The sequence below is a fragment of the Papio anubis genome, chromosome 8 (assembly GCF_008728515.1).
Source record: "Papio anubis isolate 15944 chromosome 8, Panubis1.0, whole genome shotgun sequence".
NCBI classification, from domain to species: Eukaryota; Metazoa; Chordata; class Mammalia; order Primates; family Cercopithecidae; genus Papio; species Papio anubis.
This window is the reverse complement of record NC_044983.1, coordinates 95,969,568-95,987,102: the sequence shown is the minus strand read 5'-3', so window position 1 is coordinate 95,987,102 and position 17,535 is coordinate 95,969,568. Positions and strand designations below refer to the sequence as shown.

The 17,535-nt window shown below is 40.0% G+C and overlaps 1 protein-coding gene across 3 annotated transcripts in view; it reads left to right on the top strand.

Moving 5' to 3' along the window:
- The window catches only part of SNX31 (sorting nexin 31), a 75,936-nt gene extending 59,063 nt beyond the window's left edge, over positions 1-16,873 (top strand). For 2 of the 3 annotated variants that reach the window (XM_003903030.4, XM_031669693.1), the window contains 3 exons: positions 725-802; positions 7,797-7,853; positions 10,881-16,873. In XM_003903030.4, coding sequence (XP_003903079.2) covers positions 725-802; positions 7,797-7,853; positions 10,881-10,976 — 231 coding nt within the window. In that variant the 3' untranslated portion in view covers positions 10,977-16,873. The remainder of the gene's footprint in view (positions 1-724; positions 803-7,796; positions 7,854-10,880) is intronic. The other variant, XM_021942543.2, reaches the window with a different exon arrangement.
- The last annotated feature ends 662 nt before the right edge of the window (positions 16,874-17,535 follow it).

Here is a 17,535-nt window from a genome sequence, read left to right as displayed (position 1 = left end):
TCTCTACTAAAAATACAAAAAAATTAGCTGGGCATGGTGGCGGGCTGAGGTGGGAGAATCGCTTGAACCCAGGAGTCGGGGGCTGCAGTGAGCCGAGATCGCAGCCACAGCACTCCAGCCTGGGTGACAGAGCAAGACTCTGTCTCAGAAAAAAAAAAAAAAAAGAAAGAAAAAGAAAAAGAAGAAAGTGAAGTGAAGAAAAACAGCTAACCTTTTTTTTCAGTTTAGTAAAAGCAATAAGTTGCTAATATGTTCTTTCAAACAAACCAGTTACTATTTATGCTCAGTAGAGGTCTCTCAATAATTATGTATACAATGTCTAGAATTAAATATAGGATTGACCATCATCAGTTCATCTCATTATAATAACAATAATTCATTTTTATTGTTTGTTGCTCAGAAAACATGACCTGCTTACAAAATAATAGAAAACATGGGATGCAAGGGGGTGAGTTTTAAGAGGAAAAATATTAATAGTGAGATCCTGGACATTTTTCATTTCTTTAAAAAATTTGCTGTAAATATATCCACATAATTGAGAAAATTTATAGTTACTTCCTAACTGGATCTTAAGAAAACTTCTGGAAGTTAACGAAGAAATCTAAATTCTTGAATGTGTGTTATTGGAGGGCAGAGCTCAAAATCTGCCTTGTGGTGTGAGGAGGGAAGGAAGAGAGTGAAGATTTCTTCAGTTACAAGAGTTCTTTATTCCTGCATTTCTTAGGCTTTTTTGCTGAGTAGCTGCTTGAAAAAGATGATCTCAGAAAAGATGGTAAAGCTAGCTGCTAAGAATCCAGAAATGGTGAGTGCTCTCATCTGTGTATATTTTTCACTTTACGTTCCCATCATTAGCCAACAGTTGGAGACCAGTCTACACTTAGGAGCTCTCTGGGCCAGCAGGTCTGGTCCTAAAGGGAGGACTCCAAACCACAGAAGTGAGCTCTTCCCACTGGTAGCTCAGTGCTCAGGATGGCAGGGCAGAAGGAAGCCTGTCTTTAGAATTAAAGTCATTTTTCCAATGAGAAGTCATCTTTGGGTTACTGAGAATTCTAACTCTCGACTTTGTATTGTTTTATTTCAGCCTTCTCTGACATGGAGGCTTTCAGATTTATTATAGAAGCTACATCTTCAAGTCAGGGTCTTGAGGGGGTCTTTAACACAATGGGGATGATCTTTTTATAAGTTTGTCTCTAGAAAGAATCCATAGCTTCTTGATAATTCCATTGTGCCAAATGAAAATGCCTTTAACAGTTGGGAGGAGTAAAATAAACTCTCAAGGCTACTTTTTTTTTCCTCAATATAAAATTAAACTTTATTGTTCTAGTGTACATTTATTTATTAAAGGCCTAGTAACTCATCAAAAAGGTTGGTGAGAAGGCTGTGAAAAAATTAGATTTTAAACTGTTTTAATTGCCTAGTCATCATCATGATACAAATATGTCCCAAACAAGACAGTACAATTTTTTTTAAAAATGATTAGAAATACCAATACCTGGGGCCAGGCATGGTGGCTCATGCCTGTAATCCCAGCATTTCAGGAGGCCGAAGTGGGGGGATCACTTGAGGTCAGGAGTTCGAGACCAGCCTGGCCAACATGGTGAACCCCTGTCTCCACTAAATATACAAAATTAGTTGGGCTTGGTGGTGTGCACCTGTAGTCCCAGCTACTGGGGAGGCTGAGGCAGGAGAATTGCTTGATCCCAGAAGGCAGAGGTTGCAGTGAGCCAAGGTGACACCATTACATTCCAGCCTGGGCGACAGAGTGAGACTCCATCTTAAAAAAATAAAAAAGAAAGAAAGAAAGAAATACCAATGCCTGGTTGACATTCATAAACTTAATTCTTTTGTAGAATATTACATTAATTTTTAAAAATATAATAGAAAATATTGGGAAATTTTTCTTTTTTTCTTTTTCTTTCTTTCTTTCTTTTTTTTTTTGAGACAGAGTCTCTGTCGCCCAGGCTGGAGTGAGTGCAGTGGCACAATCTCCGGTCACTGCAAGCTCTGCCTCCTGGGGTCACGCCATTCTCCTGCCTCAGCCTCCTGAGTAGCTGGGACTACAGGAGCCCTCCACCACTCCTGGCTAATTTTTTGTATTTTTTTTTTTAGTAGAGACGGGGCTTCACCTTCTTAGCCAGGATGGTCTCGATCTCCTGACCTCGTGATTCACCCATCTCAGCCTCCCAAAGTGCTGGGACTACAGGCATGAGTCACCGCGTCCGGCTGGGAAACTTTTCTAATGTTTTCATTTAAATTTAGTCTAAGAGGGTGGATAACATCTTTAGTTAACATTGATCTTTACTTTCCAGCTTTTTTCTAAGAAAATAGTTGTGTTTTGTAATTATTTCTCTTTCTTCTAGAACTGAACGTACCTTTTCCAAGGAAAATAAATTCACTGCCTCTTGTTGATCGAACAATTCAAAATGTACTAGAGACTAGTAAATGAAAGCAATAAAAGAATCAAGGAAACTCTTTTTAAAACAGTAGTATAATAAAATCCAACCTCTCAGGCAGGATGGACCCTCTTAGGCTGAGATTATTGTAGGTATAAAAAAGAAGAAAGAAAAAAGTAATTAACTGAAGTAGCCTCATTAAAAGGGAGAAGTGCTCTCAAATGTGGATGAATAAAATGTAAGCTACTTGATTCAGGAAATACTTGTACAATGAGTAGCTAGAGTTAACTCAGTAAAATGGAGAAAGTAGTAATCCATTTAAAGTTTTCAAGAAAAACAACCACACTATATTCCTTAAGTTTGCACATGAGTTGAAATCCCTAATTTATCTCTGAGGTTAGCAAAATCAGCACATTAGTCAGCACCCTTGTATTGCTTTATCTAAATATTTAACACGTTTTATTTCTGGAAACTCTTTATTTTTTTTTACTTATTTTGGCTCTTGGAATGAAAAGTTCAGACCTTTCATTTTGAAAATTGGGTTTCCAAGAGGATTTTGTAAGGATAGTTTGCATTTTAATCTTGAATTTTATTTACGAAGCTCTGGGTAGAATGGAACCTGGAAGGTAGAGAGAACAGATAGTTCGGTGTTTGAACTCTTCCTGAGTTCTGGGCGCCCTCACAAGTACAGTCGATTGAAGTCATTCTGTGGCTCAAGGAAACCATATAAATGTACCATGGTGACATTCCCTTGTTTTCCAGGGAAACACACCAAGTCAAAACTGACACATAGCACTTGTAGAAGGCTTGTATGGACTAGGACACAGAGTCTGTATTTTTCAGGGCAGGTTCTGAGTTCAAGATTTTGATCATCTTAAAGAATCTGAAGCAGGGAAGAGAACTGTAATCAAATGAGCCCCATAAATAAGGCAGACGGTCCCCAGAAGCAGATTAAATAGTGCTAGTTTTATCCTAGTAAGAAGAAATGAGGGAAAAAAGAAATGTATTGTTAACTTAGCTTAGTTAACTTTAGGTAATGTTTCAAAGATAAAACTTGTGCTCTGTTTATGAAGACATCATTAAAATTTTGGTCAAGCAAATGCACTGAAGAATAATATAAACATACAGCCACAACAAAAATATATTAAGTTCTTAAATTATATATGTGTGTGTATATATATATGTGTGTATATATATACACACACACATATATATATACAATTTTTTTAAAGACAGGGCCTCGCTCTGTCACCCGGGCTGGAGTGCAGTGGTGCAATCATGGCTCACTGCAGCCTCAACTTCCCAGACTGAGGTGATTCTCTTACTTCGGCCTCCCAAGTAGCTGGGACCACTGGCATATGCCACCACACCCAGCTAATTTTTTATTTTTATTTATTTATTTTTTTGTAGAGATAAGGTCTCTCTATGTTTCCCAGGCTGGTCTTGAGCTCCTGAGCTCATCCCACCTCGGCTTCCCAAAGTGCTGAGATTACAGACAAGAGCCACTGTACCTGGCCCTTAAAGGCAATATTAACCATAAACCAGAGGAAAAAAAAAAGTGTAACATTCTTCTTAAAGCTATGCTCCTGTACAAAAGCTTGAATCAATTTCCTTAATATTTGCTGCTCTTAATTAGAGCAGAATTATAAAGGAGTGCTTTATTTAAAAATAAAGTATATTAGAGTTAGGTTTTGATGCATATAATAGAAAATAAAAAACAAAACAAGTGTCTTAGACACAATAAAAGTTTGTTTCTCTCTCATCTAAAAGAAGTTCAGAGGTAGGCAGTCTAGGGCTGGATGGTGGCTCCATAATATCAACACAAACCTTTCTGTTGTGCCATCTTCTGTGTGTGGCCTTCACCTCATGCTCAAAATGGCTGCCAGAACACTCATCATTACATCCACATTCTAGGCAGCAAGTATGAGGAAAATATGAAGCAGGGCTTACTTCTTCTCTTCAAGGAGGAGTTCCAGAAGTCTCACACAGAATGTCCCCTACAACCATTGGCCAGAAGATAGTCACATCACAGGCCCACACCTAGCTGCAAGGGAGTCTGGTAAATGTAGTCTTTTAGCAGGGTGTGTTGTCTGTTCAAATAAAACTGGGTGTAATTACTAAGGAAGAAGGGCAGAATGGATAATGGAGTAAACTACCAACAATCTCTGCCGTTTAGAGAATTCCAAAAGACACCAAGAAATGAAAGTCGATGTATTTTATGCAATAGATGTGTTCCTAAGGAATTTCTGAAAGTGCATTATTATTATTTTACATATTGAACCATAATCTGGATATATGAGATGCACATCAGGAGTATGCCGGTGAATAATTTTCTGACTTAAAAAGACTTTTTTTTTTTTTTTCCTGACAGGCTCTGTCTCCAGGCTCGAGTGCAGGGGTGCAATCTCAGCTCACTGCAACCTCCGCCTCCCAAGTTAAAGCCATCCTCCCCACCTCAGTCTCCTAAGTAGCTGGTACTATAGTCACACACCACCATGCCTGGCTAATTTTGTATTTTTGGTAGAGACAGGGGTCTCACTATGTTGCCCAAGCTAGTGTCAAACTTCTGAGCTTGAGCTCAGCCTGTCTTAGCCTCCTGAAGTGCTGGGATTACAGGTATGAGCTACCATGCCTGGCAAGAAACAATTTATATTTCTAATAATATATACCTAGTTTGTATATTTTTCCCTTTGATTTTCTTAAAAGTAGATCTGATCTCAAAAATGAGTAGTTTCCCTCAAAAATGGCAAAGAACAAGACGGCTTTCTGATTTCTGATTACCTTTCACCTCTCACTCCATCCTCAACTACCATCACCAGATGTATTTTTCCCTCCATTCTTCTTTCCTTTTAGGCAAGGTGAAACTATTTAAAAGGCAACTGGCAATTTAAAAAATGTTTCTATTATATGGTGAGGAGGGGAAACACCAAGGGCAGTGGCCTCTGATATCTGAGGAATGTTAGCCTTTTGAAGAGCTAGTCCAATATAGAAAATGGAAAAACTGTGCATGGCAGTCAGGATAATGGTATGAGCATAGCAGGAGGACACAGTTTTAGAGAATCAGGGGGAATTACTGTGCAGAAATGAGTGATTGTGTTATTAACAGAAACTATTCTATTGGTTAAAAAGAAAGTGTGGGAATACTGCATTATGAGAAAAGATTTGCTTGTTTCCCCAGCTTTAGTTCCCCCTAGTATATAAAGTATTGAAGGTCTTACTGCAACAATTCAAGGAAGCTGATTATATCAGGAATTGCTTAACATTTGTAGTGGTTCTATTTTATTTACTTTGACATAGGGGTCAGGAGGGGAAGGAAACTAGGAGAGAGAAAATTCTGAGAATTTTCCTCCAAGTTCTGTATTTCATGGCTGCAAGACTCTTTACAAACTCTAAGGTAACATTGTAAAATAATAATGATGGTAGCAAAACACATAAAACATCAGAGTGTTAATTTCTCATTTACCAAGACTTAATAACTAGTTTTTAAAAAAATATTGAGGCTGGGCACAGTGACTCGCACCTGTAATCCCAGCACTTTGGGAGGCTGAGGCAGGTGGATAACTTGAGGTCAGGAGTTTGAGACCAGCCTGGCCAACATGGTGAAACCCCATCTCTACCAAAAATACAAAAATTAGATGGGCATGGTGGTGCATACCTGTAGTCCCAGCTACTTGGGAAGCTGAGGCAAGAGAATTGTTTGAATCCAGGAGGTGGAGGTTGCAGTGAGCCAAGATTGTGCCACTGTATTCTAGCATGGGCAACATGGCAAGACTCTGTCTCAAAATAAAATAAAATAATTGAAATAGGCTTGAATATGTGAACATTTCCATTAAGAATACTAACCTAAAGGAAGTCTTATGCATACCTCCTTAAAGCAATTGATTTTACAGCAAAGTTAACCATAGTTAAAAGAATGCTTTTTTGCAGTGTCATGTTATTTAGCCTACTTATTTTGAAATGTCTCAGTCTACATTCTCATGAGAAGTAAGCAATAATAATTAATTCACTCTTTCATTCTGTCATTTATGAATGCCTGTGTGTACCATATGATGGCTAAACCTGAGAATCCAGGGTCAAAGAGCTACTATGTTGGAGGAGAAAGGCAATTAGTACAGAGATGTTGACAATTGTAGAGTGAATAAATACTGTGCCCTGTTTGAGTTACATACCTAATGCACAGTTGTTTAATAGCAGTTCTTTTCTTTCCCATTAAGAAGAATCTAAGTACTCTTTCCCCAAAAAACCTGGCTAGGTGGTGTTTACTAGGTGTGCCAGGCACTCTGCCTTTCCAGATTCACTCCCACTCTGCTCTGTGCCCTGAAAGACTGTGTACTGCAACCTTACCCTCAGTGGGATAACTCAAGCTTGTCCAACTCACAGCCTGTGGGCTGCATGCAGCCCAGGACAGGTCTGAATATGACCTAATGCAAATTCATAAACTTTCTTAAAACACTGAGGTTTTTTTGTGATTTTTAAAAAGCTCATTAGCTATGTTACGTGGGGACCAAGACAATTCTCTTCTTCCAGTGTGGTCCAGGAAAGCCAAAAGATTGGACATCCCTGGATAACTCATTGGGAAACCCAGCAGGAGATTGGAGGCTGGGAGAAAAGTGACAGTGGGTGTTTATTTCTCCACGTTGGAACCTGCTGGGTCTCTGTGGTTGGAATGTCCCTCTACTGAGGGCTACAGCTCCCGTCAGGCAATCTCTCCTCTTATAGCTACAGCTACTCTCTGGTTCCAGCCACAGCTGCTCCCTCGCCCCTTCAGGCCTAGAGGTGGTAAGAATCTTCTGGAAATCCCCCTCATTGCTAGCCCCTGGGGGCCCCAATATCCCTTCATGGATTCAATGTAATCCTGCCCACACCTCCATTAAATAGTTAAACGGTTCCTTCCTAACATACTCCTCAATTACCCCAAGATTGCACCATCTGTTTCCTGCTGGTATATTGAGTTTACCTTATGTACATGAGGTATATTCAAGTGTCTTGAACTTCGCTTTGATTCTTCGTTTGATTAATGGTCCCTTTTGATTAACCAAAGCCCTGCTGGGCTTTGAGTCAGCATATGGATTGCAACCCCAAGAATTATTTCAGGATTTAGAAGGACATTTCATTTCGTGTGATGTTCTTTTAAAAGCTTTCTTCAATCACAAAATCCATAGGCAACCACTAATGTGAAACATTAAGTTTTACTTAACTTTTTGGGACTCTTATTTCTATAACATTTAGACCCTGACAAACGAAAGAGGAATGCACAGATGACAAGCAGGTGTACCTGTTGACTGGCAGCCTTTGGGAATGTTAAGAGGATTATCGTGGAAGGGAAAGTGTGCTAGTTAAATAGATTGTTTGTGTGCTTGCTTCTCTGGGCGGAGCTGACTGACATTTCACTAATCTATTTAGCAGATTGAAGTTCCGGAACAAAGCAAAAGTAAAAAATACCACATTCAACAAAGCCAGGTCTGTGAGTAAAATTATGTAATTGATATATTATAATTTTGATAAATCTGATCTTTCTTCCTCTTTAACCAAAGTCATCCCACTTTCAATAATAAGTCAGAATTCTGTTTCTCAGAAGTTCCTCTATGTAGATTGGGCCAATTGGAAGGCCATCACAAAAATATAGTATTTTTATTGTAGCACCCCATAGCACTACCAAGAATTTTTACATAGAAAATTTCCAAGAGAAACACAAAATTTCCTTGGTGATTTTTTTTGTACACCCCATGCATTTTTTTGGAGGCAACTCTCTTTCTAGTTTGTATGTGTTACATATCTAGTATATTTTGGTCTCATAGGTTTTCTGCAGTATACTCTGTATAAAGTAACTTTTAAGTTTATAAAATACTTTTTTGAGCATTTAGGTCTGCTGTGCAGATAATAAAAGAAAAAAATCACAATCAATGGCATTTTTGAGCACTCATTATTGCCAGGCAGTATTCTAAGCACTTTTATGTGAATTAACACATTCCTCACAGCCCTGTAAATAAGTTGAGGAAATTAGGGCACAGAGAGGTTATGTGACTTGCCAAGGTTGCACAGCCATCAATGATGGAAGGAAGCAGGCAGTCTGACCCTGGAACTGTGCCCTTAACTAACTGTGCCCTTACTAACTCTTCCTTTCTAAGTCCAAATCCTAGTGTAGATGAATGAAAGAAAAGTGACTTCTAAGTAGCATTTGAATGGGATTTCTTATTGCTCCAGCACCTTCACAGAGACTGGTGTGTATGTAAGCATCCTTAGTGTATATGTACAGTATTTATAAATATGTAAGTATATAAAGTCCTTTCTTGAATGAATACAGTCAGGGAAAAATAAACTAGCATAAATGCAAAGCATTCTCCTTCATAATCACAGCATTTCTGGCTGGTTGGATAGAGAGAGGAGATAGGAACTCTACTGCTTACTGGCTATGTGTCATTAGGCAGATCCAAAACCTAACCGCACCGCACTTCCATTTCTTTATCTGTAAGATACAGATGGTAATCACTTCATCATTTTAATGCACCCATTTTAGCAGCATGCCGACAGCATGGAGCTGTGGTTCTCAACTTTGGCTGCACATTGGAATCACCTGGGGACCTCTAAAAACCAATACTTGAGTCCCACTCTCAGAAATTGGGAATTAATTGGTCTGAGGGGCCTGGGCAATGGAATTTTTAAAAGCTCCCCAAGTGGTCCTATTATACAACCAGACTTGGAACCATTATCCTAGAACACCAGTTCTCAGTGTGTGGTCCCTGGACCAACAGCATCTGTATCACGTGGATCTTATTAGAAATTCAAATTCTCAGGCCCCAAACCTACTGGATCAGCAGCTCTGGGGGAAGACCGCAGCAATCTCTTTAACACACCCACCAGACAAACCTGATGCATGTTCAAGTTTGAGAGCCACTGTCCTAGAACAACAGATAACACTCAGCACAACTGTGATCAGTTCAGCTGTCCTCTCAGATGAGTGGTAACTCTAATACAGACCAACTACCTCATGCTGTGACTAGGACCAGCAGGTCAGCAAGAGACCTAATGTCCAACTATATTGAGTTTTAATTTATTTTGCAAACCCTTATATAGACCTTATCCCGAGCCATGAACTGCTATAATTACTTTTTATGTATAACTCTTTTAATCCCAGTAAACAACCAAAGCACTGTTGTTATCCACATAGAGAACTGAAACACAGAAAGGTTAAGTCACTTGCTCAAGGTCACACAGTCAGTTAACATCAGAGTCAGAATTTGAACCCACGCGGTCTTTATTCATTGTTTAACAAATAAAATTAGTTTGTTGCTTTAACCACTCGGGAGTGAGGGCCCTCTATCAAAACAAATCCCTCGTAGAAAAAAAAATTGTAGCCCACCTGCCCATTGAGGGGCTCTGCAGCTTTTTTTCACTTTCCGCTTTCCATAACCCTGTCTTTGAGATTTCTTAAGTACCGAAGGCAAATTACTCATTAAAGATTTGCGGTAACCCTAACCTCTAAAACGTGTTAAGTGTAATATATATATATATTTTTAAGTGAGACAGAGTCTCACTCTCTCGCCCAGGCTGGGGTGTGGTGGTGTGATCTCGGCTCACTGCAACCTCTGCCTCCCAGGTTCAAGCTCAGCCTCCTGAGTAGGTGGGATTAGAGGCGCACACCACCATGTCCGGCTAGTTTTTGTAGTTTTGGTAGAGACAGGGTTTCACCATGTTGGCCAGGCTAGCCTTGAACTCCTGGCCTCAAGTGATCCACCGCTTCAGCCTCCCAAAGTGCTGGGATTACAGGAGTGAGCCACTGTGCCAGGACTCTTTTTTTTTTTTTTTTTCTTGAGACGGAGTGTCACTCTGTCACCAGGCTGGAGTGCAGTGGCACAATCTCGGCTCACTGAAACCTCTGCCTCCAGGGTTCAAGCAATTCCCCTGCCTCAGCCTTCTGAGTAGCTGGGACCACAGGTGCCAGCCACCACGCCTAGCTAATTTTTTTGTATTTTAGTAGAGACGGGGTTTCACCATGTTGGCCAAGATGGTCTTGATCTCCTGACCTCGTGATCCGCCTGCCGCCTGCCTTGGCCTCCCAAAGTGCTGGGATTACAGGCGTGAACCACTGTGCTCGGCCGCCCAGCCTCTTTTTTAAAGTTTGTGTTTGTGTGGAATGTGCACTAAAGATTTTGGGCAAAGTTAAAAATGGAAAGTTGCATGGCTTTAAGGGGGAAAGAGGCAAGACAGGTAGAGTTAAATGTTACCTGGGTGACATCACAGGGCCCCAAAAGATGCTCAGGACACATCAAACCAGTAGGCGGCGCTCTTCTCAGCCCTAACGAGTGTTTTTACAGTCACCCCAAAATAAAGCTTCTACAGAATAAAACTGTTTAAAATAACCATTGCTTATACAAATATAATCTTTCTGTTGCCCTTTCAGTACTATTTTAACCTCTGTGACTTTGTTATTGTTATGGAAATGATTTCCTTTCATTTACATTTCTGACCTCTCTGTTTACTTCACAGCAGAAAGACTATTCTAGTTTTCTATCAAGAAAAAGCAAGATTAAGACAGCTAAAGATGACTGCGTTTTTGGGAACATAAAGGAAGAAGACCTCTGAAGAAAACTCTCATATTTTAAAAATCCTTGGAGGCTATCTTAAGACAGTGAAAGAACTTGGGGATTCAGGTGGGCTACCTACCATCAATGGAGGAAATTTGACCTCTTCCCATTGTTTTGGCATTAAGATAGACTGTATTCATCAAGATATTATACCACAGCACTCTATGGAAATCTCAAGATTAGAAAAAAAGGAACCATGTTATAGAGTTAGTTTTTATTTTATTTTTGCACTTCGTCATGACCGTATAGAGTTTGTTTTTAATGTCTCATAAATGACAAGTGGCAAATTCAAATCAACTCATATGAAGCTCATTCTATTTTTTCTCTAAAATACATGTTTATGTGGCTTCATGAAGTCTTTTAGGCGTTCTGGATTTACATAAATGAAAGTCTCATAAAATATCATAAATGTATTTTGGGTCAATTTCTAAAGATGTGACTCTTCAATGGAGGAAAATATGGCTCTAAGAAGTGGAATCACTGAAAAAGAAACCTGGGTTTCTCTGATCTATCCACACAGAATTAGAGCAAGGAGATGATGAAATACTGATTTGTTTCCTCACAGCAGTCTGAGCCTACCAATATGGATGTACTCAAAGTAAAAGGCTGCCCCGTTCTCTGCTTGACCATTGTTATGATTGTATTCTGTCCTTAGAGTACTGAAAGCAGTTCGATAATCAACATGCTATTTGGAATGTTTTAATTTGGAAAGCAGTAAGGCCCTGCACCTGATATCAGATACCTTGTAAGTCTCTTAGCTTTAAAACTATGTATACTTTCTCACAAGGTTTTTCCTTATCTAGCTTCATTTCTCTCATGGTAATTAATGTAATTATGTATAGAATTAAGACCACAATAAAAGAGATGATCAGAGGAATCTGTATAGTGTAATTAGAAAAAGTGCAATATTCTAATGTTCTAACTGGGGTGTACACCTAATTATATAATAAATACAAAATAATTCTAGTGAATATAAAATTTGTTGATTAAAATTCCATGAATAATCTTTTTGAAATATAGAATATATTAAAAATTCTATGATATTTATAGACATATGCCTATAGCCGTAACTCCTAGTACTGGAAGTTTTTATTTTTAAATCTTAGGCTGTAGTAGGATGTTTTTGCAGAGACTCACAAACATGTCAAATCATCCTAAGTGAATGTATTAATGGACTAGGATCCTCTTCAGATTAAAATGGAAGTTTATCTACTATTTTGCCAATTTAAGAGTAGTCAAGCTCTCTCTCTTTTTAATAGCAAACGCCTACACAATGGAAGAGGCTATAAGAGAAAACAAGAATGCAAAGAATTGTATTTGGGATAAGAAGACACATAAATTGAACCGTATATAACTGCTGTCCTTGTAGGCCAAAAATAGTTCTATGTTGACAATTTCATGTTTCAACTTGATATATAAGAGAGTGAGTAATCCCAGACAACATGTGGTTGGTATTAAAAGTGTGGTATGTGGGCCGGGCACAGTGGCTCACTCCTGTAATCTCAGCACTTTGGGAGGCCAAGGCAGGAGGATCACTTGAGCCCAGTAGTTCAAGACCAGCCTGGGTAACATAATGAGACCCAATATCTATTAAACAACAACAACAACAACAACAACATAGTGTGGACCTGCATGTCAAAGGAAGTCAGGGCCATCAGGAAAGCCCCAAGGGGAAGAGGGACTTTGAAGAATGAGTAGATCCATGTGAGCAAAGGTGGGGGCACCCTAGAGAAAGGGAAGGATAGTTACAGATGGGAGAATACTTGTGACATTGCAGAAAAAATGAGTAAACCTACTCTGTGCTAGCGCAGTTTTAGGTTAAGGGAGTAGTTAGGAGATAAAGCTAAGAAGTGGGATGGATCAGAAATATATGCATATCCTAATGCAGCATCTCCACAATATTTGTAAAGCAGTTTATCCTTTGAGGATGACAAAAACAGAAGCATTTTATTTAATAGTTTTTTTTCCCAAACATTGAGATTATCATCAGTGTCAGAATATGAGAAGAAAAATACAATTGATGACATGCATTCTATAGCATATAATTATAACATGAAGAATAAAGGAACTAGGGTAGCACCTGATAAACAAAACAAAAATTCAAACAAAATTCAAAACTTATTTTGTAAAATGATACATTTCTTATTAGTTAAGTGAGAGAAGAAGGAGCTATTAGCCTTTTTCTGGGATTACTGGGCCTAGTTTTATCTAGGAATTTAGGAGTTTAAATCACTTCTGGATCAAAACACTTGATCATTGCGTAAAAAGTCAGAACTTCAGCTGCCAGAGTGAGCTCCCCAGCTGCAGGGACTGGGAGAAGATGGCGAGTGAGACCCCCTCATCACTCTGGGAGGTGAGGACCTCACCGTGCGGCAGTCCCTGCCACCGGCACAGCTGCCCCAGCACTGGAGAAGCCGTCAGCTGGTGCATGGCTTTATCAGGTAGGTGACTGTTGATATCCTTCATAACTGCTAATCCTAAGGGGTGTGACATGGCTTTGCCAATTACCAGCCTTTGTCCACAGATTCACTCCTCATATCCCTGCAAAAATGGTCCCCAGGCAGTCACATTTTCTCCTGCCATGTCTATGTCCACCATCACTTCTTTCCACTTCTAGACAGTCATATAAGATTTTACTGCTGTTTATACTCCTAAAATAACTAGCATAAGCAATTTGCCCACAGGCAAACACAACTGAGTTTGGAAATTTCACACAAACCATAATGAGAATAACTATTGGACAGAGGTGATTAAATTGTGGTCAGGCCCCACCGAGCCCCCTTGGACCTATGGAGGGAAGCATGTGCAGGTTTGATTGAAGAACTGACAGCAGAGAAACATGCTACAGGGAGTGGCAGTGCCCAGAAGAGTTCCACAATAACATGGAAATGGTTTCTAGGGGATCATGCCACCTGGGGAATGCAAGAAGGAGATACTCATGAGCAGGGAGCCTCTTTACCCCCAGGACTGACGCAAACTGTGAGGTGCTGCTGGTTTCTATAGACACTTGGACAGTGCCCTGTGAACAGCTCTTGATTGACCAACAAGGAGCTGCTCTGTTTACAGAAAGCATTTCCAAAGTGAATGGACAACATCCTCCTGTTTGGAAGGCTGCTGCTTTGATCAAAGAAGGTAAAAACAGATCAGCTCAATGGGCTGAACTCCATGCTGTTTTTCTTACAGTAATGGAAGAACTGAACAGTAGTAGAAGCCCCCATGTTTGGGTTTTTACTGATTCATGGGCAGTGACCAATGACCTGGCCATACACTCAGGCAAGAGGACAATGGAAATCTGGTCTATTAAAGGAATGTCCATATGGGATATAGCCCTATAGAAATTTGAGGGTGCGCTAAAGGAGAATAAGTCAATGCCCATCAGAAGAACTTCCTCCCCAGGCTGGGAAGGTGACTGGAATAGACAAGCAGCTATCTCTGTGTTTGCCCTTGTGGTCGCCACCTGGGTCCCTGAAGGGAGTCGATATAGGAATACTGCAGAGTATTATCTGTACTGCAGAGTACAGAGATGGGCTGAATCTAAACATGTTCATTTTGCATCCTTGCAGGCACAGAATGCCAATAAGAAGAACTGTGCTGTTTGTCAGCAAGAGAGACAGAAACTGTTGATGGCTGTGGGGCAGATTGCCTGGTGGGAAGGCCCTGACCAGAGCTGGCAAGTGAGACTGATGCTGGTAGCCCTGGGGGGCTACAAATGGGTCTTGACAGGAATTAGATGCTGACTCTGGACTGGGCTTTGCTTCCTTAGTGGAAGATGAAAATGCTCAGAGCACCATAAAAAAAAAAAAAAAAAAAAAAAAAAAAACAAGAACTGAAGACATGCATGGATTTGTACAGACAACTGTCATTTCTTCAGACCAAGGAACAATGTATAAGCCATAATATCCAACGATGAGCAGAGAGATACCTCCTTAGAGTAATAGTTTAGTAATAGAGAAGTAGAACAAGTATAAAATGTTGGTTGTCTAGAACAGGGAGATAAAGTATGAAGGGCTGGCTTACACGCCTTCACAGGTAGGTGCTCACACTCAACATGAGTGGGACTAAAGGAGTGTACCCGCTAGATTTTTCTGGTTTTTAATTTTTTTTGGTTGATCTGGGGGAGAGGGGTTGGGGAGGATGCTGATAGCACTATGCAGTTCTTGCCAAGAGAGGAGTACACTGGTATAATGACTATAATTTTCTCTTTCTTCCCCAAATAACCTCAATTTTTTTTTCTCTCCTCTATCTGATGCAATGATCCTAGGACCAGGGCTACAACTACAAGTGCTGGAAGCAAGGATGATTTCTAAGCAAGAAGCTGTAACTACAGTTTTAAAGTTTGTATCTGAATTCCTAACGGGATAATGGGGGGCGGATTGTGCCTTCACCCCATCTAAGAAATTGGGATCAAGAGTGAATGCCGCTATGTTCTCTGGTGGCAAAACTAGCTCACTAGTTCTGCACCTGTGTAACCTTACTCTATCTGAATGGCAGCGGACTGAGGAGGAGCTACTTGCTAGACTAATATTTCTGCCCACCATCTAAACCAGCACAGTGGCAATTCTAATGTCCCTTCCAAAGGTGAAAATGTTTGAGTATTAATGGAGAGAAGGAGAAATAGTAGCTGAGAGTAAAGAAAAAAATGGTGATTAATGGAAAGAAATTCAATATTACATTAACACCTCAAAAGAGTCTCAGAGCAAAAGATGACATGATGTCTCAGCTTGGTTATTCTAGATGCCTGAAAGGGTGAGGCTATACAGTTGCCAAGACCACTCCTGTTTTTGGCACCTGACAAGATTGAGAGGAAACCTGCAAACTTGAGTGACTTTACTCTGGGAGACATTCATACAGTATGATGGACTGGACTAATTATTAATTACTACATGAGATTCTAGTAATAAGGCAGTATCTTTTAAATTATATATCCTTTTTTAAAAATTATTTTTCTGTAGAGACAAGGTCTTGCTATGTTACCTAGGCTGGTCTCAAACTCCTGGGCTCAAGTGATCCTTCTACCTCTGCCTCCCAAAGTGCTGGAATGACAGGCGTGAGCCCCCATGCCTGGCCTCTATATTCTTTTGATGTAAGGGATCTGTGTTTGAAAACCAGGGGGTGGCCTGATAGTTTAGAGTAATCATTTAGTAATAAAGAAGTAGAACAACTAATTAGAGCATTGGTTGTCTAGAATCGGGAGATAAAAGTATGGAGGGCTGGCTTACATGCCTTCACAAATATGTGTTCACACTCAACATGAAGGGACTAAAGGACTGTCCCCATCAGTGGCCGATGGTGTTATGATATATATGTGTTTTCATCCATGGTTCCTGGCTTCTAACTCCTAAAATCCCTGGGACATATATATATATATATATATGCTAACATCCTCCCCAGAACTAGGTCTCAGTCTACATCAGCATATGGTCAGCATACAGCTTGCACACATCCCTATATGGACATTTAAGCAAATTTTGCATTAAATATTTCAGTTAGAAATTATCTTAAGCTTACCCTCAAAGTAAATTTGAGACGAGCTTGGTGATCCTAATTGTGGAAAAAACAAGTAGATGCCAACCTTTGGTGGTAAAACAGTGGCAAAATATTTCTAAAATACCAAACAAAGGAAAACTACAAAAGAAAACTCAGCAATAGAGGCAAGTCTACCTTCTCAGCTGCTGTTTTAGCTGTCCCTTGTCCTGCAGTGCGCATTCAGCGGCCCATCAGGCAGGCTGAGGGGAGTGGCTTGTGTGGACACAGGACTGTGGAAGACGGGAGTTCTCTCCTTCACAGGGTGGTCTCCTTCCTGTCACCCACAGTCCAAGAAAAACGTCAAAAAAGTAAGTACGATTTTCTGTTACACAAAAAAAGACATGCTGAGTTAACTTTAAAAAAGTATGGCTAACCAATGATTTCTTACAAGGTGGCTTTTGAGCTTTGTAATTGTACTTTCTCCCCCACTTTATTGAGGTATAATTATATTTTGCTCATAAGTTCCTTTATAATAGCCAACAGTTGTATTCTTATGAAGTAAGTTGTTTGTATCACAATTTTAAGAAAAATTAGACAGCGACTGAAAAGTATATGATGTCCTTGGTGGGCTTGGGTCTTTGGTCTAGCCCTAGCCCATGTATTTTTCTGTAAGGCTAAGTCTTTAGCTAACCAGATAGCTTTACTTGTGTGATAGCTTGAAAGAGGTTAGACATTCTGTTGATTTAAAGGTGCTGACCTTAGTGATTTTGCACTGCTCCTGCACCAAATGTGGTTTCTTTCCCAGAAATGTGGGAACACACAGTTCGCTGTCCTTCCTAATGGGTTTTCCATCTGTCCACATGAGCTCATATATATTTGATGGGTTCCGAGTTGCAGCAGTTGTCTGGGCGGAGGCACTCAGAGCAGCAGGCTGAAACTGGTCCTGAGTTGGCTTTGCTGTGGGCATGCATGCTCTTATCCTCACTGGAAACTGGTCCTGGCAGAATTTCTGGGGAGATCCCCTTTGTCATGGTGTCTAGTGTGCAGAGGAAGAGAAGATGGAAATCTACTACTGTATTTGGGTCCTGATC